This window comes from Octopus sinensis, linkage group LG1, assembly GCF_006345805.1.
Source record: "Octopus sinensis linkage group LG1, ASM634580v1, whole genome shotgun sequence".
NCBI lineage: Eukaryota > Metazoa > Mollusca > Cephalopoda > Octopoda > Octopodidae > Octopus > Octopus sinensis.
The window spans coordinates 143,390,033-143,407,122 of NC_042997.1; the positions used below are offsets into that span (position 1 = coordinate 143,390,033).

The window sequence follows — 17,090 nt, forward strand, 5'->3', positions numbered from 1 at the left end:
GAAGGCCCACATTACATAATATGGCCCTGGAGGAATAATACCTGAATTAAAAATTCTTTTGGATTATAATGCTTTAATAATAATAACTATAATCCTTTCTATTAAGGGCCACAAAGCCTGAAATTTTGGGATAGGTGACTAATTGATCAGATCAACCCCAGTGTTTCACTGGCACTTAATTTATTGACCCTGAAAGGATGAAAGGCAAAGTTGACCTCGGCAGAATTTGATCTCAGAACGTAAAGGGGGATGAAATGCTGCTAAACATTTTACTGATGTGCTAACAATTCTGCCAGCTCACCACCATAATAATAATAATAATAATTTATTTCTTTATTGCCCACAAGGGGGCTAAACAGAGGGGACAGACAAGGGATTAAGTCGATTACATCGACCCCAGTGCATAACTGGTACTTATTTAATCGACCCCGAAAGGTTGAAAGGCAAAGTTGACCACAGCGGAATTTTGAACTCAGAACTTAACGGCAGATGAAATACCGCTAAGCATTACGCCCGGCGTGCTAATGATTCTGCCAGCTCACTGCCCAAATAATAATCCTGTCTACTATAGACACAAGGCCTGAAATTTTAAAGGGAAAGGGAGTCAATTACATTGGCCTCCAATACTTTACGAGTACTTTATTTTAGTGACCCTGAAAAGATGAAAGCAAAGGGTCAGATGAAATGCTGCAGTGGTTTTTTTTTTTTGACATTCTAACAATTCCACATTGTCCCCATATTTGGCATAAATGTGACCAAAGGGGTGGGGGAGAGAGATGTAGAGAAACTTAGTGATAGGAGTGAGAAGATGGTAGGGGAGGAAGTAATGGGAGAGAGACAGTTAAGGGTACATTGTTGGGTGTTGGTAAGGAGATTGGATGAGAAACAGCATAAGTAACATGATGGGATAGCAATAGAGATGGGCAATTTTAATAACTAGCATAGCTGTGGGAGGGGGGGTAACATTGGCACTTTTCATCCTGTTGTAGGCTATTGCTGTAAGCAATGTGTTTTTTGAGGGGTCCAGGGGTGGCAAACGGAAGGGCTGCCCCAGGCAGCACATACTCTAGCTATGCTAGTGGTTTTAATCATTTTAAAGTCCACTTTTCCATGTTTGTATTGGTTTGATGTAATTTGTTGAGGCAGATTTTCTATGGTTAGTTGCCCTTCCTGTCATCAATCCTCACCTTATTTCCCAAGCAAGGTAATATTTCCCTATGGTTGGACATAGACATGCTTTCACAGAAAATTGGAAATGAAGGACACTGCTGTATAATGTGATGCCAAGACAAGGAGGCACAAACACAAATGTACAAATAGCTCCCCTCTCTCTTGTATACTGGGCTTCTTTCTGTTTCCATATACCAAATCCACTCACAAAGTTGTGGTTGACCTGGGACTATAATAAAAAGTAAGTCACTCGCTGTAGGTGCCATGCAGTAAGACTGAACCCCAAACCATCTGGTTGGGAAACAAATTTCTTAACCACACTGCCATAGCCATGCTTGCAATGAAAAATCATGTAGAGGAGAGAGTGATGGTAGAAGGTAATGGATATGGATAGCTAGCTTCTATCTCCTTACATAGGCGTCATGAAGGAAGAAAAGGTGATACAGGGCTGATAGTTGAAGACAGAGTGATAAGGAGTGGTCATAGAATTAAATAGAACAGGTCAAATACCACTCCTTGGTATGCAGATGGTATGATATAGTGGATAGGAGAGAGGGACAAATGACATGAGAGTGTAACAAAGAGGTCAGTTACAAAAAGAAAGGACAACAAAATAGCTAGATACATCATCATCATTTAATGTACAGTTTCCATGCTGGCATGGGTTGGACAGTTTGACAAGAGCTGTACAGGTTCCATAGTCTGTTTTGGATTGGTTTCTATGGCTGGATGCCCTTTCTAACACCAATCACTTTACTGAGTGTACTGGGTGCATTTATTGTGGCACCATCACCAGTGCTTTTTACACTGATTAGACAAAAAAAAAAGGCTGGAATTCCTTTGACCATAGGTCTATTTGGTCAGACTGTCCTAGGGCAAAGTAACAACACAAATTCATTGATGGTATACAAGATTCACTTCTTTTCCAAGAATATCATCCTGGGTCCTATATGTGAAGTTGAGCTTCCCATAAGCTAATATTTACTTCTTTTATCTTCTACCTTTTACTTGCCTCAGTCATGAGACTGTGGCCATGCTGGGGCACTGTCTCGAAGAATTTTTAGTCGAATGAATTGACCCCAGTACTTATTTTTTTCTTTTTCAAGCTTGGTACTTATTCTGTTGGTCTCTTTTGCCAAACTGCTAAGTAATGGGGGACATAAACACACACACACACACATAAATATATATACTTCTTTTGGTTTCTGCCTACCAAATCCACTCACAAGGCTTTGGTTGGCCCAAAGCTATAGTAGAAGACACTTGCCCAAAGTGCCATGAAGTGGGACTGAACTCAGAACCATGTGGCTGGGAAGCAAGCTTCTTACCACACAGCCATGCCTGTACCACCTTGTTCTGTAATGTTCTATTAAATTGCTTTAGTACACTAAAATCTTTTCCTCTTGAATATGCTCTGCTGAATTTGGGGTATGTCAAATACACCCATTTGTCTTTTATGCTATCAAATATTTCATCATTCAAAGTCCATTTTCCATGATAGCATGGGCTGGATGGTTTAAAAGGAGTTGGTATGCCAGAGGGCTGCACCAGACCCCATTCATCGATTTTGGAATGGTTTCTACAGCTGGAGGCCCTTCCTAACATCAGCCATTTCACAAAGTGTACTGGGTGCTTTTTACATAGGTGCCAGTACAGATGCTTTTTATAGTAAAGTAACAAAGAAATCTCTCTTGTCAACCTTAATATACATAATTACACTTAAAGCTAACAAAGTTTAACTGAAGTGTTACTCATATAATCCCCGAACCCTCAGTTGGTTAATTATTTTGTAGTTCTGGTTTAGCAGTTGATAGGGCCATACCTGGTAAAAGACATATAAGCCTCAATGGCTCTTTCCATTCAGCTATAAATAGGTACCATGTGTGGGTAGAATCTTAGAGGGATTCGATATGTAGTATGAATACATTGCTAGCTTCGTGTTGTGTTTAAACCCTTCCATGGGCCTAGAGAATGCAACTCTAGCATCCCTCATTACAGGAAATTGAAGTCTTTCTTCAGTGTTGCCCCAACAAACAGTTGTTAAAAGGAACATTATTCTAAAAATGCTGCAAGCAAAGTGTCAGTCTTCAGAATAATATAGAATTATATATCTGTACTTTACGAAGATTAACTTGTGTTTAACTATTTGCTTTTAGATGTTTCATGTCATTACAATTTAAGCATGTAGCACAGACACAATCTGAGAAGTCAACAGGTGGGTATGTGTGTAAATATCAGTATGTATGTATTATATACAGACACACACTCACACACAAAAGTAGGTGTACAAGTGTATTTTGTTGCAGAGAAAAGCTTTTATATTGGGTGGTAAATTGGTAAATACATTTAGGACAGAACTGTAAATATATATACATGTATTGATTGAACTTTCATAACATATATTATATAACTATAGTGCTCATATGTCTTTCATGCTATAATTGCTTTAGTTTCAACATATAGGTGCAGGCATGGCTGAGTGGTAAGAAGCTTGCTTCCCAACCACATGGTTCTGGGTTCAGTCCCACCGTGTGTCACTTTGGGCAAGTGTCTTCTACTATAGCCTTGGGCCAACCAAAGCTTTATGAGTGGATTTGGTAGGCAGAAACTGAAAGAAGGCGGTGAGCTGGCAGAAACGTTAGCTTAGTGGTATTTCGTCTGTCACTATGTTCTGAGTTCAAATTCTGCCAAGGTCTACTTTGCCTTTCATCCTTTCGGGGTTGATTAAATAAGTACCAGTTACGCACTGGGGTCAATATAATCGACTTAATCCCCTTGTTTGTCCCCTCTGTGTGTAGCCCCTTGTGGGCAGGAGGAAATAAGAAACTGAAAGAAGCCATCATATATATATATGTGTGTGTGTGTGTGTGTGCATGTGTGTTTGTCTCCCATCATGTGTGTTTGTCTCCCATCAGTGGTGTGTTTACGTTCCCCTAACTTAGCAGTTCAGCAAAAGGGACCAATAGAATAAGTACTAGGCTTAAAAAAATAAGTCCTGGGGGTCAGCTTGTTTGATTAAAAACCCTTCAAGGCAGTGCTCCAGCATGGCCGCAGTCAAATGACTGAAACAAGTAAAAGAATAAAAGCATACTGTCTCAGGCCAAATCCCTCAACTAAGCAAGTGCATCTCTGAAATATGGAAGTTGATTTATCAAAATATTCTTTGCAGTTGGAGTGCAAGCTCATCTGTCCTCAGTTATATCTCCCAGACTCACATGATACATCAGAGATAAAAAAGATCTCACTAGCAATCTATGAACATTCACTTTAGATTAGCGGTGAATTGTTGACATATAAGAACACTAATCATCTGATACATGTGTTTTATAGAAAGACAGAAGAACCCTTTGTTGCTAAAGGCAACTATTGATTAAATGGCTTCCAGCTACAGGCAAGATCTTCAGATTAGATTACTACAAGCATTATTTATAATGACAATCAGAAGTATGAAAGCGTGGTTAAGTAGTTCACCTTGCAATATAAAGTAGTTCTGGGTTCGATCCCACTGGGCAAACCTTGAGCAAGTGTTTTCAACTTTAGCTTTGGATTGATGGGATATATGTATGAAATTTATCATCATCATCCTCAATTAATGACTGCCTTCCATACATACTGGCATGGGTTGGACGGTTCAACAGGAGCTGGCAAGCCAGAGGACTGAGCCAATTGCCACCATCTGTTTTGGCATGATTTTTATGGCCAGATGCCTTTCCTACTACCAACCACTTTATAGAGTGGATCAATTAGGTTGACAAACTGTGCAGAAGCTTGCTGAATATACAATGACCAAATTTCACTGTCTGACGCTCAGTGCTTTTAAGCACTTATAAGAATTTAGAGCAAGTTCCCAGTTCAAGGGCAACCCAGGAGTTATAGTTCCTGCATCTCTGTTCTCTACCAATCTTGGAATTCTTACAAAGGTTAAGGGTGGTCTTTCCTCTGACTCAGTCATTAACAAAAGGTTAAATCCACAATGGAATATTACTCTCATATGTGAGATGGCACTGCTGTTAACACAGACATATTCTAGCTTTTGACTCACAGATCTGTTGCCTTCTCTTTTTACTGCTATTATAATGACCACTGCTCCTCAGAGCTGGTTGGGCCCATGTCACTTTTGCCCAGGAATTCCCAGCCTCCTCCTCTCCAGTTTTCCACCCTCTTCCTTTCTTTTCAGGAATGTTGCTCCTCAGGGATTTATTCCCTGCTTATGTTTCCCCCCACAAGTGTTGACTGAGGAACATTAATGGCATCAGTCTCACTGGTCTGTGAAAGCTATAGACATTGTCCCCACTTGAACTTGGTTGCTGCTGGTATTACAAAACCTTTGTTGTTCCTCTTTTATATTCTCAGTCCTAATGGGATATAACTTTAATTTTATTTCACTTAAATTCTACAGAACCATACTGTTACACTAACATGCTAAATAGGAAAAAGAACACTTTAATCCACTACACATGGAATATTTTTGTAGGTTAAAGAGGTCCTTAGTCCTGTCTATACATCATTGCATAGATATGCAATGTTCACATCCAATGCTGTTGGCTAAATGCTTTCAAATTTTGAAACGTGCGATTCTGAGACTGATTTTAGCAGGCCACATTCTACAAACCTTATGTGCATATCCTTTCTAATTACAAAATACCAGCTAAAAGTTTAGCAATCACAGTCTTCTTGAAGTCAGTAAGGTAGGTTTAATGAAACTTCTGCACAGAGAATCCTGTTATTTATGACATAAATTATTGAACATTCTAATAGAAACAGGAACTAACACATATTTATTGATAATAGAGAAATGGATAAAGATGAGGAGCTGATGATGGTGGCGATGAAGTGTTAATGTGGATTAAGATGGTAAGTGTAGTGGTAGAAAAGATGGTAAATAGGAGAATAGGATGGTGGTGAAGATGGTGAACAAAGAGGAAGTGAAAATGAATGTATTAGTGGTGAAGATGTTGATCAGTGGTTCTCCACCAATTTTTACCTAGGGACCTCATTGATCCTTATTTTACTCAGTCAGGGATAGAGGTGGGGGCCCTCATAGCCATTCGATGTCTAAAAACTCCTATCATATTTTTAGGATTAAATATTAGGAATATTCCCTCCTCTCTGTTAGGAGGCACGAGCACTTACCTACACATGTACACACACGACAGAAACTTCCAATCAAATTCAATCACAAAGCTTTGGTTGGCCCAAGGCTATAACAGAAGACATTTACACAAGGTTCTACGTAATGGGATTGAACCCAAAACCAGGTGGCTGGGAAGCAAGCTTCCTGACCACACAGCCATGCCTGTATATGAAAATGCTTAAATATTTTGTGTACTGTAGAAATGTAATATAAATTTTAACAACCAAAGTTTATATGCCCCACCCAAGGACCATAAGGACCCTGGTTAAGAACCACTGATATAAATGATGGTTATGGTATTGATAACGATAACATGTGGGTAAAGTTGTCAGTGGTGAGGACAATGAGGAGAGAAGTAGAGGAAAGTGGATTTCTTATTTTTATATAAATATTGAATTAGTCGCTTCAGACATCAGAACATCGTTTCTTACTAAGACACATTTGTGCTACAATATGTGTGCGTTTGCATACACACACGAGAGAGAGAGAGAGAGAGAGGGAAGGAGAAAGTGAGAGAGAGAGAGAGAGAGAGAGAGAGAGAGAGATAGGGGTGGGGGAGATAGTGGATCCATAGCTAAGTATGAACAGGTGCTGCAAGCACAGTGACAAATTCCACTTATTGATGAAAGACAAACATAAATAGGGAAAAGAATACCAGGAGGTGGCAGTTCGCCATGGAAGAAAGATTGGTAAATGCATTTAAAGAGTAACAAGGGGAAACACACACACACACACAGACAGAGTCTAAATGACGGCTTCTACAGCAGCCATGATGGCTGCAGCAGAAAAAAACAAACAAAAACAACCACAAAGAAACCTAACAAAAACAAATAAAACAGAACCTGCTGGAAGACAGCTTTATTGGAATATTCTTATGCCAGAAAAGCTAAGTATGTATGAGTGTACCAAGCATGCAAACATAAAAATGGTCATTGTTCTAGTAATAATACTTATAAAATAATAAAGCTGAAGATAGGTTTAGACAAGCTCAAAAAGAAGAAACATAGTGAATTACAAAAGATAAATATATAGGGAAAAGGAAAGAAAAGGGTCAGTGCTTGTGAGATATATATATATATATATATGTGCATGTGTGCACAAATGTATATCCAAGCATATATTTATATATGAGTATATATGTGTGTGTGTGTGTGTATATATGCACACACACACACACATATATATATATATGAGATATGAGTTGGTATAAGATAAACTGCTATATTTAATTTCAAGATTTCCCACAGTGAGGTAGAAGAAACGAGGAAATGGTAATGGGTGGTGGTGATGATGGTGTTAGTGGGGGGGCTTCGTGGGGGAGAGGGAGCAAGTTTGGACACCTCACTGTAATATTTATCCTCACTCCCCAAGGACTGCCAGCTGGGAAGAGAGAGTGAAGAGGACAATGCCATTAGATTAATTACATTAATAACAATTGGCTTTTCATTACCGAATATAAGCGAACAATAGAACCAGAATGGAGAGAGAGAGAGAGAGAGTTGAGTAGTGAACAATGTTGGGAAACCCCACCAAGTACAAAGGTAGATATAGGAGAGAAAGTGGAGTGAGTTATTTGAATCTTGGTAATGATGGTGAAAAAGTAGTCAGTTTCTGATAACCAAAATTCACTCACAAGGAAATGGTTGACAATCATCATCATCAACAACATCGTTTTATGTCTGCCTTCCATGCTGGCATGGGTGGGATGGCTTGCCAGGAGCCTGCACCAGACTTCTGTAACTGTTTTGGCAGGACTTTTACAGCTGGATGCTCTTCCTAGCACCAACCACTCAGCAATGTGTGGTGAAAATAAAAGATTGAACCTGAAACCAGATGGTTAGGAAGCAAGCTTCTTAACCACACAACCATAGATATAGAGGCAGTCATCAACACCAGACATCCATCAACCACCATCACCATTATCCTAACACCAACTACATTGCACAGTGGACTGAGTACATTTTACACGGCACCAGCAGAGGCGAGGTTGTACATTGACTCATTGAGTATGACAGTTTGCAAATCCAGTACTCAAGATACACTTTCAGTTGCTTACCTATTATCATTGGAGCAACAGGATACATACCAACCTGCCTGGAAACCAAGTATAACTGAACTTGGGATTTTGGGGAAAGAATGCAAATCTTTAATTCAGATGCTACAAATGATCATGATATCTGGAACTGAAAAAATTTACAAGATCTTCTTAAGATTTAAAGGATAATGAACAAAACAAGATGCTTTCCTTCACATCCTTGCTACCAAGCAGGTGGCTGGTCAGAATTTACTCTAAATAAAAAAAAAAGAGAAGAAGCCTCACACACACACACACGTGTAAGATGAAAGACAAAATGTTCAACAGAGAAGATATTACTTCATCATGACCTTAGCCATGATGACTAAAGATAAACTAAAGAACTCAAGAAAAATAGAGTCTTTGACAATTTTTGAGTGACAAAGTTCACCTTATTCAGGGTGTGAGAATTTAAAAATAGATTAGTGTGTTCGTTAGTTCATCACACCAAGTTCAACTATCTCCATGGAGAAAGTGGAAATAGTAGCAGCAGTAGTCAGTTTTATTGAATAATGACTTTAGTTTATGTAATTATTGTTTAGCTTCAAATCAGTTTTGAACCAGAAGACCTTTGACCACCCTGTGTCAAATCTAAATAAATGGGTTGGTGGAGTAGGGCTGACACAGAAATCTTGTTGCTGTAAAGTCAGAAGATGAATAAGGATTGGAGGATAATTAGCTAAATATGACTATTATTTATGCGCCCTTTTCAAGCCCAGCCAGGCTCATGGGCCCGGTTTCCCGGTTTCTGTGGCATATGTGTTACCCCCAGCTGGACGGGACGCCAGTCCATCACAGCGTTACTCAAGAAACAGGAAGAAAGAGCGAGAGAAAGTTGGGGCGAAAGAGTACAACAGGAGTCACCACCACCCCCTGCCGGAGCCTCGTGGAGCTTTAGGTGTTTTCGCTCAATAAACACACACAATGCCTGGTCTGGGAATCGAAACCACGATCCTCCAACCGCAAGTCCGCTGCCATTGCACCTCCACACTTAAATATGACTAATTAGAGGTGAAATCATCACTATCATTTAACCCTTTTGTTACCGTATTTATTTTGAGATGCTCTGTGTTTCTTTCAATTACTTTAAATAAAACAAAAAGAATTTAGTAAAATAACTTAGTTATCATTAAGCTGGTGTTAGGAACATAAATTGTGACTAAGGTTTAGTGGAAGATTTTAATTCAGGACTTTTGAAAACAAGACATTTGTATTCAGAGCCAGAGCCGGTTTCAGCCGGGTTGGTAACGAAAGGGTTAATGTCTGCTTTCCATGCTAACATGGGTTAGATGGTTTGGCAGGAGTCAGCTAACCCGAGTATTGTGCTGCTAAATGTCAGTGTCTGCTTTGGCATTGTTTCAATGGCTGGATGGTCTTCCTAATGCCAACCACTTTTACAGAGTATAGTGTTACTTTTCACATAGCAAGCACCAGCACACCTAAGTTCACACCAGTATTTAGAAATATGTACTATTGGCTAATAATGTGTGTAAAAGAGCTATTTCCTGCCATGCATTGTTATGCATATGACCTAGATATACCATCTCATACTGCTGGTTTCTGCAGTATTGTGTTGTTATTTTTATTATTTAGTCACAAGTCAGCCTTGATCAAGGAAGCACACCTATGATCAAAGGTGTTTTTGTGTTGACCATCCTATATCTTTATTTTTTGGGCATTGTGTATAAGGAACACCTATTATCCAAGGTGTTTTTCTTTTTGTAAGAAAGTAATGTTATCTGAGTGGGATTTGACTGCTATTTCTAACAGGTCAATTACCCACACAGAGGCACCCTTTACAAGAATGGGTTGATAACTAAAAAGCTTTCTTTTTTTTTTTTTTGCTCCCCACGAGCAGAGTTTAACTTGATATGAGTTAATGACATCAATTTTACATTGCTCACAGTAGTAAAATAAAACAACACATTGTGGTACTCAGTTACAAAAGAGGTGAACTCGGTCAATCATTGTTCAGTGTTTTGGACTCAATAGTTTTCTTGAGTTATTTAGTTTGTTTTTGTCACTATGGCTAAAGACCATGTTTGAAGCATTGTCTTGTATGTCTATTGTGCTGTCTGTATGTATATATTAAGGAGTCTATTGTTTCATTGAGTATTCTTTATATAACAACTCTAGATAGTGGCTCAATAAATTGAAATAAGTGACTCTGCTTTGTTTGTAGTCTCTTCCAGATAGCTGATTCTCATCATCATCACCACCATATTTTAACGTCCACCTTCCATGCTGGCATGGATGCGCCAGACTTCTGTGTCTTTATTGGCATGATTTTTACAGCTGGGAGCCCTTCCTAACACCAACCACCCAGGACTGGGTGCTTTTTACATGGTACTGTTAAAAAAACAAATGCATCTAGGTGAAGATGTAATATGTCATGCATTGAAAGAGAAGTGCTTTCTGATGGTAGCAGCCAGCACTTGAGCAAAGTTAGACTGTGAATTCCTAAGAGATGGCAGTAAAAGCAGGCCTCAGAAAATTGCATCTCCTTGATGAGATGATGCAAGACAATTTAATGGAAAGATGTTGCATTCATAAAGGTGTCCACTCATTGATGACATGCAAAATGGATATTAAATCAATAAAAATTAAATACAAGTGAACAAAGTTCAGAGAGGAGTTAACAAAACAGCCTGTGTATCTTCACTTGAATTGCTAGAAATAGCTGACAAATCTCCCTCAAATCACATTCTACACTGAATAATGAAGTCCCAGTGATACTAATCTCTGAATAAAAGATAAGCTAGTGAAAGCCAGAATGTCTTTGATCATAGGTCGACTTGAAGTGAAATAAAAGCAAGGACTGAAGTCTTTATCAAATAATAACAGGGTCCTCAAATATCCATAACTAATTATAAAATGCAAATTCCTGTTTTAAATCAAGACCTTTCATCAAAACTTTCAGCTTAATAACAGGCTATTTCACTAAATACTTCATTATTTTCAAAATTAATTGGAACAAAGGCAGTGTATTTCAATAGAAACAAAGTAATAAAATGCTTCATCTTTTGAACTTCTGACATGCTTTTAGTAGGGCTAAGAACATTTAGCCTTTTCAGATGTGATGAAAGTAAAGTGTTGTAGCTTGCTTGAAACATTGTGATACAGAAACAAAATACTAAAATAATGGAAGCAGAGAGATTCTTACAATGCAAAAAGGGAAAGTTCAGCAACCTTTAAATATTTTAGGCACAAAAGCTCATCATCAGAAGTGAATGGAGTAAAGAAACATGAGTTTATACAGATCAGGCTTGCAAGAGGTAATTTCAATATTTCAATGTTGGGATAACATACAAAGAATATCTGTGTCTCTTTCAGAAGATAATTCTATATGTCAATCAACCCTTTAGTATGTAAACTGGCCATATCCGGCCCAATTAATCTACCTGTTTTGTGTTCAAACAAGCCATGTCCAGCATCTCACACCTACCCTACAGTGTCATTCTAAAACTCACACCATTGAAATCTCAAAGTTATGAGTTAATGTGTGATTAATTAAAAACATTATGAATTATATTTGATAGAGAAAGCTGAATGCTAAAGAGTTGAATAAGGATAAAAAAAGGGTTGTTGTTGGACCTTTTGATTGTAGAGAAGCGCTCACATTCTACTTCCAGAAGGTCTTCCCCATTTAAATAGTAACAGTACAATGGCAGAATATCTGTTACTTTGTCCTTCAAAACTTCCATGCTTCCTGAAATTCACCAACAGTACACCTGATGGCTCCCACCTTTTTTTCTTCTTTTTTAATGACTCATTCACTGTTCACTTCCTGTGCATTATTCCACGTACTGTCCATGCACTTTTGGCCATTTATTCTGATGAGTTATAGTGTACCAGAGCACTGTATACAATAAACTCTTCCATTTGTTTCAGTCATGTGACTGCAGCCATGCTGGAGCACAGCCTTTAGTCGAGCAAACTGACCCTCAGGACTTATTCTTTGTAAGCCTAGTACTTATTCTATCAGTCTCTTGTGCTGAACTGCTAAATTACAGGGATGTAAACACACTAGCACTGGTTTTCAAGCGATGTTAGGGGCACAAACACAGACACACACTGTTGTGTCTGGGGAGAGTCATTTTCTTTTTGTGCTTTATGATTTAACACACCAGTAAAATTTCCAATTATTCTTTATTTTTATTTTCCCAAAATTTTCGTTGTATGGTTGCAAGATGCAACGAAAATTTTAGGAAAATAAAAATAAGGAATAAGCGAAATTTTACCGGTGAGTGTGATAAATTATAAGGCACAAAAAAAAAGTGACTCTCTCCAGACACAACAGAATATGCTTCAACACACGAACTCACATAAAGAATCTTGCAAACCAAATCCCAAAACGAAATATATATATATATATAATGATGGGCTTCTTTTGGCCCAATGCTATAGAAGACACTTGCCCAAGGTGCCACGCAGTGGGACTGAACCCAGAACCATGTAGTTTGTAAGCAAGCTACTTTACCACACAGCCACTCCAGTGCATAACTGGGGTTGATCTAATCGACTGGCCCCCTCCCCCAAAATTATTATTCTTCTATATTAGCCGAGTATGTTTGATTCTTAATCCTGTAATTCATTATCAGTTACATTCACTAACAATAATAGGGGCGATAAGCTGATAGGTTTGCTAAAGGTTAGGGTCGATGTTACCAGAGAAATCAAATTTCTACGTGAACCAGTCGGCTTCACATACCAAGGGAGGTAACTCTGCGCCTTAGCTTAACATTTTGACTTCGCTGCGTGTGTGCGCGAAGCCAGTCTAGATCCATCAGACAGACACAGCCAATGAACCAACGAAGATGCTGCCACGCAGTCTTTCAACTTGTTAGATATAGCAACCGTATAACATAGTTAGGAAGAGCTTGATAATCAAATTTATGAATTCACGATGGTTAACTGAAACAGAATAAGCGAAAGCTATTGTCATTAACCCTTTTGATACTAACACACCTGAAGCTGCCCATGGTTCTATGGTAAAAACTTCCTGTTTCAAATTGATATAAATTAAGGGCGTAGCTGTGTGGTAAGAAGCTTGCTTCCCAACCACACGGTTCTGGGTTCAGTCCCACTGTGTAGCACCTCGAGTTGACCAAAGCCCTGAGTGAATTTGGTAGACAGAAACTGAAAAGAAATTCGAATGTATATATCTATGTGTGTGTGATTGTTTGTCCTCCACCACTGCTTGACAACCGGTGTTAGTGTGTTTACATCCCTGTAACATTAGCAGTTCAGCAAAAGAGACCAATAGAATAAGTATCAGGCTGTATAAAAATAAGAAAAAGTCCTGGGGTTTATTTGTTTGACTAAAACTCTTTAAAGCTGTGCCCCAACATGGCCACAGTCAAATGACTGAAACAAGTAAAAGATGAAAATCTCATGTTCATTTACATTAAAAACTAATGACAAGATTATTTAAAAAATTTCTTCATTATTTATTCATTATGACAGAGTGTAAGAGCCCTGAGAGAAAAGTTGGACATAAGAAGCATCAGATGCGGTGTGAGACGACTGCACTGATATGGTCATGTGTTGCATATGGATGAGGACAGCTGTGTGAAGAAGTGTCACACCCTAACAGTGGAAGGAACCCGTGGAAGAGGTAAACAGAGGAAGACATTGGATGAGGTGGTGAAGCATGACCTTCGAACGACAGGCCTCACAGAGCCAATGACAAGCAACTGAGACCTTTGGAGATATGCTGTGCTCATTGAGAAGACCCAGCAAGTCAAGTGAGATCATAGCCATGGCTGATGCCAGTGTCATATAACTGGCTCGTTTAAAAGTACCCTTCAATCGTCGGGCAATATGCTGTGCTTGAGAAGACTTGTTGAGTCAAGCGAAATCGTAGTCGTGACCGATGCTAGTATCGCCTGACTGGCATGTAAAAATAAAGGCAGTGCATTTCAGAAATATGGTAACAAAAGGGTCGATGCACCACATGTAAGAGTGATGTTAACTGAAACTGAAATCAATGCAGCTGGAGCTGAGTCTGATGTGTATTTTCACATGGAGCCATGTAAGTATATTCTCAGTATTTAGTCACTTAAACATTGGGAACTGTTTATACAATTATAATGATTCTATTAAAATACTCTATAGTGCAGGTCGTGTGTGCGTGTTTGCATATATGCATGTGTAAAAGAGAGAGAGGGAGGAAGAGAAGTGGAGAGGGAGAGAAGTGGAGAGAGAGAGAAGTAGATAGATAGAAGGAATGAGTGAGAGAGAGATATAAAGCAATGAGAACATTATGTTAGCAGCAGATTGATATTCACAGGATTAAAAAGGTTGGCTGACATTGAAGAACTGCAATTGTCTATTGGAATTCTACAAAAATGCATAAAGAAATTTTATCTTAATACCTATGACACCAGTCCATGTTGTTTATACCTCTTTGATATAGTTGCCATAGATATTAATAAAATACTTCAATAGCAAAAAAAAAAACAGTGCACTGGCCTAGCAAGATTTTTTGAGGAAGATTGGCAGCTGGCCACGCACGCAAGTCTCAGTACATGTATGTGTTTGTGTGTAACCTTGTCTAGACATCACCTCATCATCATCATTGAACATCCGCTTTCCATGCTAGCATCGGTTTGGTAAGGCCAGGGAGCTGCACCAGGTTCCAGTCTGATTTGGCTTGGTTTCTATGACTGGCTGCTCTTCCTAATGTGTATTGGATGCTTTTTACGTGTCACTGGTATAGGCACCATGTACATGACACTGGCAATAGCCACAACTATGATTTCTCTTGACTTGACAAGTCTTCTCAAGCACAGCATATTGCCAAAGGACTTGGGTCACTTATTGCCTTTGTGGTAAATGAACATCATCATCATATAAGTTATGTTGCTTGTTTCCATCCAGCCTTCCATGAAAAACATGTCTGGCCATCGGGAAATATTACCTTCTTGGAAACAGGTAAGGGTTGGCAACAGGAAGAGCATCCAGCTGTAGAAAATCTGCCTCGATAAATTTTGGCTGATCCACACAAGCATGCAAAAGTGGACGTTAAATGATGATGATCTGTCTTCATAGCTCCTCAATATCTAAAAGTTCAGTAGGACTTTAAACAATGTCTGAGTACTACCCATGCTGGTGTCATGTAAAAAACACCAACCACTTTACAGAGTAGGCTGGGTGCTTTTCACACGTCACCATATATATATATATATATATATATATATATATATATATCTATATCATCATCATCAAGCGTCCACTTTCCATGCTAGCATGGGTTGGAAAGTTCAACTGGGGTCTGTGAAGCCAGAAGGCTGCATCAGGCCCAGTCTGATCTGGCAGTGTTTCTACGGCTGGATGCCCTTCCTAACACCAACCACTCTGTGAGTGTAGTGGGTGCTTTTTACGTGTCACCCGCATGGGGGCCAGGCAAGGCTGGCAACGGCCATGATCGGATGGTGCTTTTTACGTGCCACATAAATAAGGATAATATCGATATTTAAATATCGATCTTATCTAGTGGCCAGCATGGGAATAAATACCATACAAAGGTAATAATTATTTAAACTATAAATTAGGGTATCTGAGAGATACCACCATGCTGAAATAGCAGTCAAAACCCCGACTCTAAAACTACCTTAAATGTTCATATCGCACCAGGAGAGAAGCCAGAAAGGCAAAATAAACTAGTAAAAAAGATTTTACTGGATAATTCAAGATCCTGGATTTCTACACACACACACATAGTGTTAAAGAATAACAAATCTGTACTGAGTAATTCTACAATTTAATGTAAAATTGTTATATCATAAAAACAAACATGTGGAAGAGGTAGACCCAGGAAGACATGGAGTGAGGTGGTGAAGCACGACCTTTGAATATTGGGCCTCACAGAAGCAATGACGAGCAACTGAGATCTTTGGAGATGTGCTGTGCTCATTGAGAAGACCCAGTAAACCAAGTGAGATCATAGTTGTGGCTGATGCCAGGGTTGCATAACTGGACTGTTTAAAAGCACCCTTCAATCATTGGGCAGTATGCCATGCTTGTGAAGAACTGTTGAACTGAGTGAAATTGTAGTCGAGGCCGATGCCAGTGCTGTCTGACTGGCACCCGTACTGATGGCACACAATAGCACCTACAACATTCTCAGAGTGGTTGGTGTTAGGAAGGGCATCCAGCAGTAGAAACCTTGCCAAATCAGATTGGAGCCTGGTGCAACCTCCCAGCTTGCCAGTTCTCAGTCAAACTCTCCAACGCATGCTAGCATGGAAACTGGACGTTAAACGACAATGATGATGATGATTTACACACACAATAGGCTTCTTTCAGTTTCTATCTACTAAATCCCTTCATAAAGCTTTGGTCAACCCAGGACTATTGTAGGAGACTTGCCCAAAGTGGCACATAGTTGGAGTGAACCTGAACCTGGGTGGTTGGAAAGTAAACTTCAACTTCTTTACCACACTGCTACACTTGTGCCTAATTATTTTTGTTGTTGCCGGAAGGAATTAGAGAGAATTATAGAGAATTATTAGTAATGAAAAAAAAAAAGTCAAAACAAACATTTGTTATAATGTAATCAAATGCGATAAAAGTTATCTGGAAAATGTCAAGTTTTCATTCTTACCCGATCAACAACATGCTTGTAAATTAAACCATCCGAATTAAGGAACAGAGTGGATATACCTTCAAAAAACCTGGAAATAAATTTAAGAAAAAATACAATGAAAA

The 17,090-nt window shown here is 39.0% G+C and overlaps 1 protein-coding gene across 2 annotated transcripts in view; it reads right to left on the minus strand.

Annotated features, from left to right (window-relative positions):
* Positions 1-17,090, minus strand: part of LOC115212948 — a 53,914-nt gene that overhangs the window by 6,063 nt on the left and 30,761 nt on the right. The window contains exons 5-6 of one of the 2 annotated variants that reach the window (XM_036505552.1): positions 16,987-17,056; positions 8,416-8,487 (exon numbers count right to left, since the gene is read on the minus strand). In XM_036505552.1, coding sequence (XP_036361445.1) covers positions 8,473-8,487; positions 16,987-17,056 — 85 coding nt within the window. In that variant the 3' untranslated portion in view covers positions 8,416-8,472. Of the gene's footprint in view, positions 1-8,415; positions 8,488-16,986; positions 17,057-17,090 lie in introns of those variants that run through there. The other variant, XM_029781801.2, reaches the window with a different exon arrangement.